The sequence below is a fragment of the Canis lupus genome, chromosome 30, assembly GCF_011100685.1.
Source record: "Canis lupus familiaris isolate Mischka breed German Shepherd chromosome 30, alternate assembly UU_Cfam_GSD_1.0, whole genome shotgun sequence".
NCBI classification, from domain to species: Eukaryota; Metazoa; Chordata; class Mammalia; order Carnivora; family Canidae; genus Canis; species Canis lupus.
Genome location: NC_049251.1, coordinates 10704106 through 10718086, shown reverse-complemented (window position 1 = coordinate 10718086; position 13981 = coordinate 10704106). Strand labels below are relative to the sequence as shown.

Below are 13981 nucleotides of genomic sequence, written 5' to 3'. Positions count from 1 at the left end.
TTCTGTTGATTGGTGGGATGGGTAGCCCTGAGATCATGCCTGTTTAGAGAGCACGTTCTGGGAGGGGCAAAGTCAAACAAACATGCTTAATTTTTGCATCATACCCTCTTGAGTTCTGTGCCGTGATATCTACCAGTTCCTGAACAAATGAAATCCCTAGCCTCTTCCCTTGGTCTCCATCCCCCACCTCTCCCAGCTAATTTATTTGGGGGTGACAGGAGGGAGGTGTACCGGATCCTGCAGGAGGAGGGTATTGATCTGCCTCGATATGCTGTGCTCAACCGTGACCCCGCCCGGCCTGAAGGTGAGTACCTGGCTTTGTCCAGTCCTTCCCTGCCTTGCTTTCTGTCACTTAGCCCAGTTGTCCATCCTCTGGATATCTCCATGTACTACTTATCTAAGTGAGCCTTTCATTATTGGATTATGGATAGATTATGGATAGAACTATGGGCCCTGAATAGTGCCTTGGACCTCTTACATAGATATTATTATATTTATATACCATATACATACTACTGTATCTATTACTAAGATATGGTCACAGAAATTTGGGGGTTATGGAGATTAAAACACAGAGAAATGGGACTTGGAAGTATTCTACAATTCTCAACCCTAGGAATGACCACATACCTGTCTTTCAGAGTGCAACCTGATAGAGGGTGAAGACCAGGTAGAGGTGAATGGAGCTGTCTTTCCCAAGCCCTTTGTGGAGAAGCCAGTGAGTGCAGAGGACCATAATGTTTACATCTACTACCCCAGTTCAGCTGGAGGAGGAAGTCAGCGCCTCTTCCGTAAGGTATGGGAAACATTTGAGCATTTGGGGAAGTCAAATAGGAAGAAGGACAAGAATGAGGTTGTGGGAAGGGAAGCTGGAGGATTTAGGGACAATGTGGAGGCAATATTTTTTTTCTTCTTTTTCTTCCTGAAGATTGGCAGCCGAAGCAGCGTTTACTCTCCTGAGAGCAGTGTCCGAAAGACAGGATCATACATCTATGAGGAGTTTATGCCAACAGATGGCACAGATGTCAAGGTTATGGTGGATATAGGAATTTAAGAAGTCATAAATGTCTGAGGGGGATGGGGTGCTTGGGAAGCAAATGGAAGTGTATGGAGAAAATCATAGAAAATGAAGTGTGAATGTGATTTGCTTTCATATTCAGGTGAAGTCAGTGAGAGAAGTAGACATTTACATTATAAGTGTGAGAGCAAGGGCAAGGGTAATGTGGAAAATGCTATAATGTTGGTAACATTTTTTAATGAGGACTAGATAATAGATCTGGAGTCCCAAAGAGAAACCTTCATAAAGATATTTCGGTCAGGTTCAGTAAGAAATATATCGGTCTCTGTTTTTCGTCCTCAGGGTTGTTTTTGTTTTTGTTTTACTTTGAAACTAGCTTACAGACCTAGTGCTCATATTATCTTCTCATATGCAGGATGAGCGGTGGGCATACTCAGTGATGCTATGTACCTGCAGGTATATACAGTGGGGCCTGATTATGCCCATGCTGAAGCCAGAAAATCTCCAGCTCTGGATGGGAAGGTCGAACGAGACAGTGAAGGGAAAGAGATTCGATATCCAGTCATGCTGACCGCCATGGAAAAGCTGGTGGCCAGGAAAGTCTGTGTAGCTTTTAAGGTAGAAGAAGGCCTGTGGTGGGTGGTGCTGTGGAATGAGGGCAAGAGACAGGAGCAGGAGTCTGGGAAGAAAGAGTGGCTCTCTTGTTCTCATCTTGCCTCTTTCCACTGCAGCAAACAGTTTGTGGTTTTGACCTTCTTCGTGCCAATGGTCACTCCTTTGTGTGTGATGTCAATGGCTTCAGTTTTGTCAAGAATTCGATGAAATACTATGATGACTGTGCCAAGATTCTAGGGTAAGGGACACAATGGTCTGGACTAGGGAGAATGGGCTTAGAAAAGAGAGTTAGAAAGCTTTTGCTTAATTTTAAATATTGTAAAGAGTATTTAAGAGCAAAAAAAGAAAAATAGAAAAAAGACTCCTTAGCCCTCTTACCTTCCTAACACTGTACTTCCCAGTTAAAACTGTTAACAGTTTTATACATACCAGTATGTCTTCTACCATATATAAACAAACTATATTTATTGTACTAAATGTGATTGATCATGCTGTAATACTGTTTTAAAACTTTTCTTTAAAAAAAATTCACCCCATGATGTTTAAAATGTGGAAAGAATGATGAATATGGTTAGTATTCCTGTATTCACTATCAATCTTTAAAAATAAAATATTAAAAAAAATAAAATAAAATATTAAGAATTGGGGTGCCTTGGTGGCTCAGTTGGTTAAGTGGCCGACTTTTGATTTCTGCTCAGGTCCTGGGATCGAGCCTGGCATCAGGCTCCGTGCTCAGTGGGGAGTCTGCTTGAGGATTCTCTCTCTCCTTCTTCCCCTGCCCCTCCCTCTCTCTCTCTCTCTCTCTCTCTCTCTCTCTCTCTCTGTTTCTAAAATAAATAAATTAGTCTTTAAAAAGAAAATACTAGTTTGGACCCCTACCCATCCCTTGCTAATTACATCCCTTTCCCTCCCACCCAGAGATAACTACAATCCTTAATTTGGTGTTGTCATTCCCATGCATTTATTATTTTTTTTAAGATTTACTTATTTTAGAGAGAGTGCACTTAACAGAGTAGGGGAAGAGGGGCACAGGGAGAGAATCTCAAGCAGACTCCCCACTGAGCATGGAGCCCGAGGCGGGGCTCATTCTTGCAACCCATGAAATCATGACCTGAGCTGAAATTAAGAGTCAATACTTAACTAACTCAGCCACCCAGTCACCCCTATCCTTCCTGTGCATTTGTTAATACTTTTATTATGTCTGTGGGGGTGTTTTGGGGGCATGTTTTTAGATTTTATATAATACATTCTTCTACAACTTGCTAGTTTCTGGAGCTTTATTCACATGTGTGGTTCTGGTTCATTTATTTTCATACAGTTCTTCATGTTTCTCCTTCTAGGAACACCATTATGCGGGAGCTTGCTCCGCAGTTTCAGATCCCATGGTCTATCCCCACAGAGGCTGAGGACATTCCCATCGTCCCTACCACATCTGGCACTATGTGAGCAAAAGTATAAAATCTGGAGTAACCTGGAACACCTGGGTGGCTCAGCAGTTGAGCACCTGCCGTTGGCCCAGGGCGTGATCCTGGAGTGCCGTGATTGAGTCCCACATCGGGCTCCCTGCATGGAACCTGCTTCTCTCTCTGCTTCTCTCTCTGCCTATGTCTCTGCCTCTGTGTGTGTGTGTGTGTGTGTGTGTGTCTCATGAATAAATAAATAAATAAAATATTTTAAAAAAAATCTGGAGTAACCTACTTAAGGCACCTGAGTCAGACCGGTGGTTTCTGACTGTATACCATCTGACTAGTGGAGCCTTTTCTAGGTATTTTCCTAATCCCTACCTATACACCTAATCTCAGGTAGTTTTTCCTCTGTTGTTTACATTTACATGTCAAGTAGGATGAACAATGGGAGATGATGTGGGAGGAGGGGCTCTAACAACATTCCCTGTCTTAGGATGGAACTTCGTTGTGTCATTGCAATTATCCGTCATGGGGATCGTACCCCCAAGCAGAAAATGAAGATGGAGGTGACACATCCAAGGTAGGAAGAATGTCTTAATTTAGACAAATAGGTTTTTGTAAGGGAGTTGGGGTGGAGCAGCTCCCCAAGGCTTTAACTGACTTTTTCCTTAATTCTTTTCCTTAAAAAGCTTTTCCTTAATTCTTCAGGTTCTTCAGTCTATTTGAAAAACATGGTGGCTACAAGACGGGTAAATTAAAACTGAAGCGGCCTGAGCAACTACAGGTAAGGTGGCGAATCTGGCTGGGAAGAGCAGTGCTGTGGGAAAGACAGAGGGTATGGGATTGGGGTCCTTTGTGAGACACCAGGATGAAAAGGTAACTTGCCAGGCTTGTCCTGCTGCATGGATATTCTGTTATTTCCTCTAGGAGGTGCTGGACATCACAAGGCTGTTATTGGCTGAATTGGAGAAAGAACCAGGTGGTGAAATCGAGGAGAAGACTGGAAAACTAGAGCAGCTGAAGTCTGTGCTGGAGATGTGAGAAAGGGGATAGGAAAGGGGAGTCAATGACAGTGAGAACTGGGTGCTGGGATACAAAGTAAACTGTGAGTTTATCCTGCAGGTATGGTCATTTCTCAGGCATCAACCGGAAGGTACAGTTGACTTACTACCCTCATGGAGTAAAGGCTACTAATGAGGGACAAGGTAAGATATAATACCCCTTCCCATTACCACTCAAGTCTCTTATTCTTAAAATGACTTCTGCCTCAAGTCACCTTTCTGGGCTCCTCAGAAGACATTTAGTTGTCTCCACTATTTTCCTTAGATCTAGACCTATTCACTGCCCCTTATTTCTGCAGATCCACAGCGGGAGGCCCTGGCCCCATCTCTGTTGCTGGTACTGAAGTGGGGTGGAGAACTGACTCCTGCTGGCCGTGTTCAGGCTGAGGAGCTTGGGCGAGCTTTTCGCTGCATGTACCCTGGAGGACAGGGTGAGTATTTGGGGGGGGTAAATAGCAGGGCTTAGATAAGATGATTAGAGAATAAGTTGGGGAAATAGACAGAGGCAATGGGGAAGTTAATGGGAGAAAGAGCATTTTTTCTTCCATGTGGGTATTTATAGTAGACCATTCCTGGTCCTCCGCTTTACCCCCAGGTGACTATGCTGGCTTCCCTGGTTGTGGGCTGCTTCGTCTCCATAGCACTTTCCGCCATGATCTCAAGATTTATGCCTCTGATGAGGGCCGTGTCCAGATGACTGCTGCTGCCTTTGCCAAGGTGCACACTTAACAGTTCTCCCACAGTCCCACCTTCTCTACCTAATGTAGAGAAGCTGAGAATTTAGAGAACTAGTTGGGAAATGTCAGGATGTTTATGTGCTGACTTAGAGAAGTTTCTGCTTGTATGTGACTCATTCTATACAACTGAGAATGAGCTGAGAATAATTAGTCGTGTTAGGCCCCTTGACATATACCTCTCCTTTCCAAGCCAGCTCTCCTTTGATCTCTGGAACCAGGCCTACAGGTAGTAGACTGGAAGGAAAACTAATAGATTTTGTGCTTCCCCTCCAGGGCCTTCTGGCTCTAGAAGGAGAGCTAACACCTATTTTGGTACAAATGGTGAAGAGTGCCAACATGAATGGGCTCCTGGATAGTGATGGCGATTCCTTGAGCAGTTGCCAGCATCGAGTGAAGGCTCGACTACACCATATTTTGCAGCAGGATGCACCTTTTGGTCCTGAGGATTATGATCAGGTCAGGCTCTCCCTATTTTTGTGCCCAATATACCCCTATCCCAAAGTCCTAGAATCCTAAGTAAGAGTGATCAATAATGGTACTTACCGTGTGATAGGCACTGCTTTCCATGGTTTCCATACATTATCTCACTTAATCCTTACTCTTTGAAGTAAGTATGGGTATACAATCTCTTATCCACAATTTCAAAAACAAAAAAGATTTGGCACCAAGATTCATTTGGTAGCAAAACCTGACATAAGATGGTTTCTAATTCTTATTTATTTTGTTTAGTGTAAATGGTCATATTGTGCTGCAGAAATATAAATGCATTTAGTTATGCCCTAAGCCCTGTTGGAGATAGTATACAACATGTGGCATATGCACTATATTAACTTCCTAAAGTCTGAAAAATTCCCAGTTCCAAAACCCACTTCGTCCCAAGGATTCTGAAAGAAATAATGTTTCAGTTATTACTGATACATAAAAAATCTGCCCCCAAACTCAGTAACTTAAAGAGCAACATTGACTCTATTGTCTTACATATAGTTCTAGGCTCAGCTGGTCTTGGTTGGGGTATCTCCTAAAACTCTCCAGATATTGGCCAGGTTTGGGAGCTGAAACCATCTGATGGCTCGACTGGGTTGCTGAGATGGCTGAGCTTTCTCCCTCTTTTTGTTTTCCCTAGTCTTTAGAGCATCTCCTCTCTGCATGTTTTCTCCATGTGGTTTCTCTAGCATGGTAGCCAGACTTCTTAAATGGTAGTTTAAGACACTCCAAAAGTTAGAAGCCTCCAAGCTGTTTTATTTTTTTTTAAGATTTTTAAAATTTAATTATTATTTTTCTTTTTCTTTTTTAATTTTTAAATTTATTTATGATAGTCACACAGAGAGAGAGAGAGGCAGAGACACAGGAAGAGGGAGAAGCAGGCTCCATGCACCGGGAGCCCGACGTGGGATTCGATCCCGGGTCTCCAGAATCGCGCCCTTGGCCAAAGGCAGGCGCCAAACCGCTGCGCCACCCAGGGATCCCTAATTATTATTTTTAAATTAGCTTATTTATTTTAGAGAGAGCACGCACATGTGCATGCGCTTCAGGGGAGGGGCAGGGGGAAATGGAGAATCTTTTAAGTAGACTGTGCTGAGCATGGAGCTCAACACGGTGCTCGATCTCACCACCCTGAGATCATGATCTAGCCAAAATCAAGAATTTCATACTTAACCAACTGCACCACCAAGGAGCCCCTATTTTTATGTCTCATGGTTGGGTTGTGATCCCGTGGTGGTGAGATTGAGCCCCATGTCAAGGAGTCTACTTTGAGATTCTCTCTCCCTTTCCATCTGCGCACCTGCTTGTGTGCACACTCTCTCTCTCTCAAAATATATAAAAATATTTTATTTTTAAGTAATCTCTACACCAAATGCGGGGCTCAAACTCATAACCCTGAAAGCAAGAGTTGCATGCTCCACCAACTGAGCCAGCCAGGTGCCCCCTTCCAAGCTCTTTTAAAGTGTAGACCCAGAGTTAGTTAATACAACATAATTTTGTGGTCTTGTTGTTATTTATTGGTTAAGCAGTCACAGGGCCAGTGCAGATTCTAGGCAAGGGGAAGATGACAAAGAATTAATGGTCATATTTAATTCACCATGAGAACTCTGGACTTGTACTACTTTTCTCCCATTTTACAGATGAGAAAACCTAGGCTCAGAAGAATTTAAGCAACCTTTCTAAGGTCACCCAGCTAGTATGAACCCAAATCGTCTAACCTGAGAGCCCAAGCTGTTAGCCACTACAGTGCAGTGCCTCATAGTATTAATTGTGGTGGGTGCCACTACCCAATGTCATCTTTTTTTCTGTGTATCGAGGCCATGACTGACTGGAGATCATATGTCAGACAGTGATTTTGTACTATCTTACCACTGATAGCTCATTTCTGATGAGTTCTTTTTTAAGAAAAAAAGTTTTTAAAATCATAGTACCACGTGAATCTTTTTAAAAAGATTTTTAAAATTATTATTATAAAGTAGTCTCTACACCCAACATGGGGCTTGAACTCACAACCTCGAGATCAAGAGTTGCATGCTTTACTGACTGAGCCAGTGAGGTGCCTCCCCACTTGAACCATGTATACTTAAAAGTGTACAGTTCAGTGGCATTTTATTCAAAGTATCATGTAACCATTTCTGATAGGTTCTTCAATGAGCTAAGTAGCTGTGCATATTACCTGGAGAATGGCATTTTTTGTGTTTTTCTCTGAGCAAGACTTGATAGGGGTAGGACCTTGCTCTCTTATGTTCCAATCCATTGCTCAATGTCAAATTCAAAAAGTTAAAGCACTTTTTTTTCTTCCTTGCTTCTTTTTGCTAGCAAAGACAGAACTTGTAAGGACTTAGGTCAGATGTGTGCATTCCACCCACAATCCTCTTTTCCTTTCCCCATTCTTCATTGACTCTCACTGTACTGAAAGCTTGAGCTGGAACCTAGCTCTGAGGCAGGACCTCTGCTCTAGGTCAAGGTAGCATTTTGTTAAGAGGAATAAGATTTTGTTATCTCTGTTGCCCAGTTGTGAAAACATTCTGTGGGGGTTTTGAAGGGCTTTGGTTTAATCTCTATTTCCCAACATTTTCTTTTCTTTTTTTTTCTTTTCTTTTCTTTTCTTTTCTTTTCTTTTCTTTTCTTTTCTTTTCTTTTCTTTTCTTTTCTTTCTTTTCTTTTCAAGAGAGAGAATGAGCATCCAAGTCAGGTGGGGGGATGGGTCAAAAGAGAGCAGAGTGAATCTCAAGCAGGTTCCATGCCCAGTGCAGAGCCCGACACTGGGCTTGATATCATGACTCTGAGATCATAACCTGAGCTGAATTCAAGAGTCTTAACTGACTGAGCCACTCAGGTACCCCTCCTCAGTAGTTTCCATATGTATTTTTATTTATTTTATTTATTTATTTTTTAAAGATTGTATCTATTTATTCACGAGATACAGAGAGAAAGGCAGAGACCTAGACAGAGGAAGAAGCAGGCTCCCTGCAGGGAGCCTGATTAGGTACTCAATCCCCAGACCTGGGATCACGCCTTGAGCGGCAGGCAGATGCTCAACCACTGAGCCATGCAGGTGTCCCTGTTTTATTTTTTTTAAGATTTCATTTATTTGAGAGAAAAGAGAGAGCGAGAGCAAGAGTACATGAATGGGGAGAGGAAGAGAGAAAATCCCAGGCAGGCTTCATGCCCAGCTCAGAGCCCAGTGAGAGGCTCGATTTCACCACCCTGAGACCATGACCCGACCCCAAACCAGGAGTTGGATGTTCAACTGACTGAGCCACCCAGGTGCTCTGACCTAGGTTCTTTTATTGGGGTGGGGGGAGTGCTTGGGTGGCTTGGTCAGTTAAGCATATGACTCTTGATTTTAGCTCAGGTCATGATCTCAGTATTTTGAGATTGAGTCCTGTGTCGGACTCTGTGCTGGACACAGAGCCTGCTTAAGATTCTCTCCCTCTGCCTCTTCCCCACCCTCTCTCTCCCTCTCTTTAAAAAAAAAAAAAAAAAAAAAAAAAGAAAGAAAGAAAGAAAGAACGAACCTAGGTTTTATTTCCTCTGGATTCCAGGACTTTGACCCTCAATCCTTCTTAGATGACTATGTGTTAAAGCAGTACCCTCATCCTAGAACTGATAGGAGCTATAGCCTAAGAATCCTTATTGGAGTGAGCCTACAAACAGATTTTACTTGCAGATAGAATCTGTATTTAGCTCACACGATTCTGGGCAATTGGCATGGAGCCTATCTTGCTTTTCATCTCTCTGTTCCTTATAGCTGGCTCCCACTGGAAGCACTTCCCTCCTAAACTCCATGGCTGTCATCCAGAATCCCGTGAAAGTCTGTGATCAGGTATTTGCCCTGATTGAAAACCTCACTCATCAGATCCGGGAACGGATGCAGGACCCCAAGTCTGTAGGTGGGTATGAATAGTACTATCTTCCCTTCAAGGTTTCAAGTATGGATGAGTTCCTTAGGTGCTCCTGTGTTCTCTCCTAAGTGTCTGAGGCAGGTGTTCTCATCCCTGATTCTACTTCAGATTTGTTAGAATCTTTTGTGAGAGATCAAATCTTTGGTTCTTTCTGACTGTGCATCTTCCTTCCAGACCTGCAACTCTACCATAGTGAGACACTAGAGCTCATGCTACAGCGTTGGAGCAAACTAGAGCGTGACTTTCGACAGAAGAGTGGGCGCTATGATATCAGTAAGATCCCTGATATCTATGACTGTGTCAAGTATGATGTGCAGCACAATGGGAGTCTGGGACTTCAAGGCACAGCAGAGTTGCTACGTCTCTCTAAAGCATTGGCTGATGTGGTCATTCCCCAGGTGTGTCTTATAGCCTAGGGATATGGGCACTGGGAGAGGAAGGGGAAAAAAGCAGGAAAGAGGGCTGGTGTGGGAACCAGGGGAAGGAAACTTAGACAAAGAATTAGTTGAGTTGCTATAATTCTCAGGCTCCACTCTGGCTCTGTTTAAGTGTAAGAGAAACCCTAGACCTGAGGTGGAAAGAAACATCATCATCTTGGGCCTAGGAGTATGAGGCAAGAGGGAAACAAGATTCACTGAGGTACTTATCCCTGGCCTGTGGCTCCTAGGAGTACGGGATCAGTCGGGAGGAGAAACTGGAAATTGCTGTGGGCTTCTGTCTTCCACTGTTGCGGAAAATACTACTTGACCTGCAGAGAACCCACGAGGATGAGTCTGTCAACAAGCTGCATCCCCTGTGAGGGAGGGATGGGAGGGGTGCTGGATGGAGGGAGGGACATGTCAGGGAGCCCTTGGGGGAATTCAGGCTGGGACAGCCTGGGGAACTGAGAATAGAAGGGATCCTTGGGTGGAAAGGAGAGAAGTGTTTGAGATGGGAGGAAGGAGTTTGTGGAGGGGTGGGAAGAGGATTATGTGACAATGTGAATAACTTAGCTCTTATCTCAGGTACTCCCGAGGGGTGCTCTCCCCAGGCCGCCATGTTCGAACACGTCTCTATTTCACCAGTGAAAGCCATGTCCACTCCCTACTCAGTGTCTTCCGTTATGGGGGACTTCTTGATGTAAGGATATTTCTTCCTTCAACCTATAAATGTTTTTTCCCCAGCATTCTTTTATTCTTCTCCTCATGTTTCTTTTTTACTGCAAGCTTTCTGTATTCTCTTGGTCTCCCTGCCCCTTCCCTGACTCCCTTGTCTTTGGGCATTAACTTTCCTCTTCTGTGCTTGGTAGGAGACCCAGGATGCACAATGGCAGAGAGCTTTGGCTTATCTCAGTGCCATTTCAGAGCTCAACTATATGACCCAGATTGTCATCATGCTTTATGAGGACAACACACGGGTGAGGAGATAACAGGATTGGGTGAGGAGGGTACCTCTTCTTTCTCCTCCTTCCCGTTTTAGAAAGAAACTTTCATATCCTGGTAATTTGTAGAATACAGTTAGGTGTGATACTTAAGCATAGCATGTCACAGAGCATCCAGGAGGTTCCTACTGGAACAGAAAAAGTGTTTTAGGATGGTGTTGAGCCAGAGAGATACCATAGAACATAGCTCTGCATTAGGGAGGGTATAGAATTTGGGATGATGTTATAATGAGTCTTTTTCCCTCAAACATTGTTATACCTTTTCCATCTGGCTCCACAAAGATATCTTTAAGTGTACTGCTATATGTCGTGTAGCAAAGCTGAATTTCTGTGGGAGATGGATGGAAAGAATTGTGGAACTGGGGGTTAGAAGGTCATGTGCGGTGGTGGATCTCAAATGGTGGAGGCGAGGGAATGAGGATCCTTTACCACTAGACTATAGTTAAGGGGAAGCTATAATAGTTTAGCCCCAGAGCGGCATAAAATACTTAAATCTCAGCCCTGGGATGATGTATCCTCTTGAGTTCCCCTCTATTGTCCCTGCATGGTCTTCTACCACCATATCCAACTTTTCCCATTGCCGCTTCATGTTGATGCCCCATAGGATCCCTTATCAGAGGAGCGGTTCCATGTGGAGCTACACTTTAGCCCTGGAGTGAAAGGTGTTGAGGAAGAAGGCAGTGCCCCAACTGGCTGTGGATTCCGTCCAGCTTCTTCTGAGGTGGGTCTGAGTGCTGGAATTTCAGATTAGAGGATTTAGGATCCAAGTGATGGGAAACTTAGAAGTGGTATAGGGAGGTAAAAGGATTGGGGAGTCTGGGATTAGGAGGCTGGAGGCCATTAACACCTTTCTGATCTGTGCCTGTTTTTGGGTAGAATGAAGAGATGAAAACAGACCAAGGCAGCATGGAGAACCTGTGCCCAGGGAAGGCATCAGATGAACCAGACCGGGCATTGCAGACTTCACCCCAGCCCCTTGAGGGCCCTGGCCTCCCAAGGAGATCACCCCTCATTCGTAATCGGAAAGCTGGTTCCATGGAGGTAATGGGAGGGCTTGGGAGAAAGAAGTGGTGGAATTGCTCATAGAACAATATTCATGAATCCTCTGAATCCCCCTGGGGGATTCTTGGGACCTTAAGCAGAGTCCTTCTGTCCCTGGTGGATATGTTTTACTTAATTTCTCTTTCACAGCAGGTCTCCCAATAAAGCTCCTTTAAGCTGGTTCCTACTTCTGAGATTAAAGAGATACCAGTGAGAGATGCCTGAGAGTTAGGGTTTTAAGAGATGAGATTGGGGAGGAGGCCTCTGGATGAACTCGAAAAGGCTATTTTTAAAAAGGAAATATAGTGGAAACAACATGAACTCTGGGCTAAACTCCCAGTCCAACACTTAAAAGCTGTGTGACCTTGGACAGGTAACTTTTCCAAGCCTGTTTTTTTCATCTATGAAACACAAGCAATATCCCACATATAGATGCTCAGTAAACAGTAACTATAATATTAAAATGATTGTTATTAAGGACCAGACTCTTTCCATCTCTTTGTTGCCTTGGGTAAAAATTATAGCTCAGACAGGAGCAGTTACATGAAACTTTAATTTCATCCCTCTAGGGTTATCTGCACTCATCTCAGAAAGGGAAGCAAGTCTGGATGTCTTTCTGTCTTCCCTCTATTCTGATGAGGAGGTTTATTGGCCTGGGCTTATTTGTCTCTATTTTTGGAGTTTGTCTCTAGGCCTGGTTCTAGTTCTCTAGCCTAGAGGGAGGAACTGTAGTAGATGTTACATTGTGTCCAGCTAACTGTGCTGCTGTTTTTGTTCAGGTCTTTTTTCCTGGAAAGATTTTTTCCCTCTTTGGCTCAATGACACTCTTTTGACCCCATGATTTATCCCTGTCTCAGGGGCTCTGACTGTCTGACTTGGGTCCTGCTTTGACAAATAAATGTGTTCACCTGGCTCTGTACCAGCTCTCTGTCTTTTTTTTTTGTTTTTTTTTTTTTAAAGATTTTATTTATTCAGGAGAGACACACAGAGAGAGAGAGGCAGAGACGCAGGCAGAGGGAGAAGCAGGCTCCACACAGGGAGCCCGATGTGAGACTCAATCCCGGGTCTCCAGGATCAGGCCCTGGGCTGAAGGCGGCGCTAAACTGCTGAGCCATCTGGGCTGCCCCCAGCTCTCTGTCTTAAAGAAATTGTTCTTTCATTTTAGGACTATCTCAGAAGAATCTGTAACTAGCTTACATAGGTTCAGCCAAAGGTTTATAGTTCAGATTTTGGAGAAAGCTGAGAAGATAAACTGTACTTTGTTTTGGACTTATTCTTTTCTTCCTGATGATTTTACGGTAGGTTTGACATTATGAATACTCAGAGCTTCTTTAGGTGGGGTATGCATCATTTTCTCTTTAAGGTGTAAGTTAACTTGGTGTCCATAGTACACTAGTACCCTACAGACTCACATGGGTATAGATTAAATAGACAAGAATGACATACAATCTTCCATTAATAAACTGCTTCTCCACATCTAAATGTCTTCCCCATTCACATGGTCTGCCAGTGTCTCTAGTACTGTTGTGCTTAACTCTATTTTTCCTTCTGGTTTAATCAGTCAAGAGACAGGCAAAGCAGAGCTCTCTGTGTATCATCTCTCAGACTTTATGAGTTGGCTTTTTTTCTTTCAGGCCTATAGGAAGCTTCCTGTTGTAATCACATTCCTTCCTTTTAGTTTCTAGTGTTACTTATACCATGGCTCATCCAGGATGATGGTTGCCGAAAATATGCTCCTCAGCTTTGCAAGAAAATCTTCTCTCTACTCCTTGGTCACACAGCCTTTTAATATTAATATTTCCTTTCCTTATTCTATAGGTATAGGCGTTGGTATTCTTATTCTTATCAACTACAACCCTTCCTCCTATCCCTTCTTCTCTTGTCATCTCATATTTTTGGACAGTTTAAAATACAGAATCTGTGACCTTCATAGCAGCTGTGCCCTAGGTGATCGTCCTCTTCAGGCCTATAACTAGCTCTGCCCAATGGGCACTGGGACTTTTGGGAGCCTGGGAGTTAAAGGAGCTGTGACCGGCTTTCCACCCGGTCTGATTGCAGGTCATGAACATGCAGTGCACGGGGAACCTGGACCTGATCCCCTTGCGGGGACGGCGCCGCAGGAGGTCAGGAGACCTCCCCAGGCCTTCCCCAGCCATCGGCCTACAGCCCCGGGCTGTGTCCACCACTCACCTGGCATCCTGCACACAGGTGTCCCTCCCAACTTCATCTTCCTTTCCTGCCTCTGTCTTTGCCTTTTGGGACCTAGGGACTCAGAATACTATCTGCGGGTGG

At 43.9% G+C, this 13981-nt stretch overlaps 1 protein-coding gene across 18 annotated transcripts in view; it reads left to right on the top strand.

Annotated features, from left to right (window-relative positions):
* PPIP5K1 (diphosphoinositol pentakisphosphate kinase 1) overlaps window positions 1-13981 on the top strand; it is a 48773-nt gene that overhangs the window by 8076 nt on the left and 26716 nt on the right. For 10 of the 18 annotated variants that reach the window (XM_038580224.1, XM_038580223.1, XM_038580218.1 and 7 more), the window contains 21 exons: window positions 219-304; window positions 642-796; window positions 929-1030; window positions 1475-1636; window positions 1750-1871; window positions 2974-3075; window positions 3533-3619; window positions 3748-3823; window positions 3967-4076; window positions 4162-4244; window positions 4400-4531; window positions 4696-4817; window positions 5111-5293; window positions 9075-9216; window positions 9403-9626; window positions 9896-10023; window positions 10233-10347; window positions 10517-10624; window positions 11253-11369; window positions 11525-11689; window positions 13748-13897. In XM_038580224.1, coding sequence (XP_038436152.1) covers window positions 219-304; window positions 642-796; window positions 929-1030; window positions 1475-1636; window positions 1750-1871; window positions 2974-3075; window positions 3533-3619; window positions 3748-3823; window positions 3967-4076; window positions 4162-4244; window positions 4400-4531; window positions 4696-4817; window positions 5111-5293; window positions 9075-9216; window positions 9403-9626; window positions 9896-10023; window positions 10233-10347; window positions 10517-10624; window positions 11253-11369; window positions 11525-11689; window positions 13748-13897 — 2671 coding nt within the window. Of the gene's footprint in view, window positions 1-218; window positions 305-641; window positions 797-928; window positions 1031-1433; window positions 1637-1749; window positions 1872-2973; window positions 3076-3532; window positions 3620-3747; window positions 3824-3966; window positions 4077-4161; window positions 4245-4399; window positions 4532-4695; window positions 4818-5110; window positions 5294-9074; window positions 9217-9402; window positions 9627-9895; window positions 10024-10232; window positions 10348-10516; window positions 10625-11252; window positions 11370-11524; window positions 11690-13747; window positions 13898-13981 lie in introns of those variants that run through there. The other 8 variants (XM_038580234.1, XM_038580229.1, XM_038580232.1 and 5 more) reach the window with 4 other exon arrangements.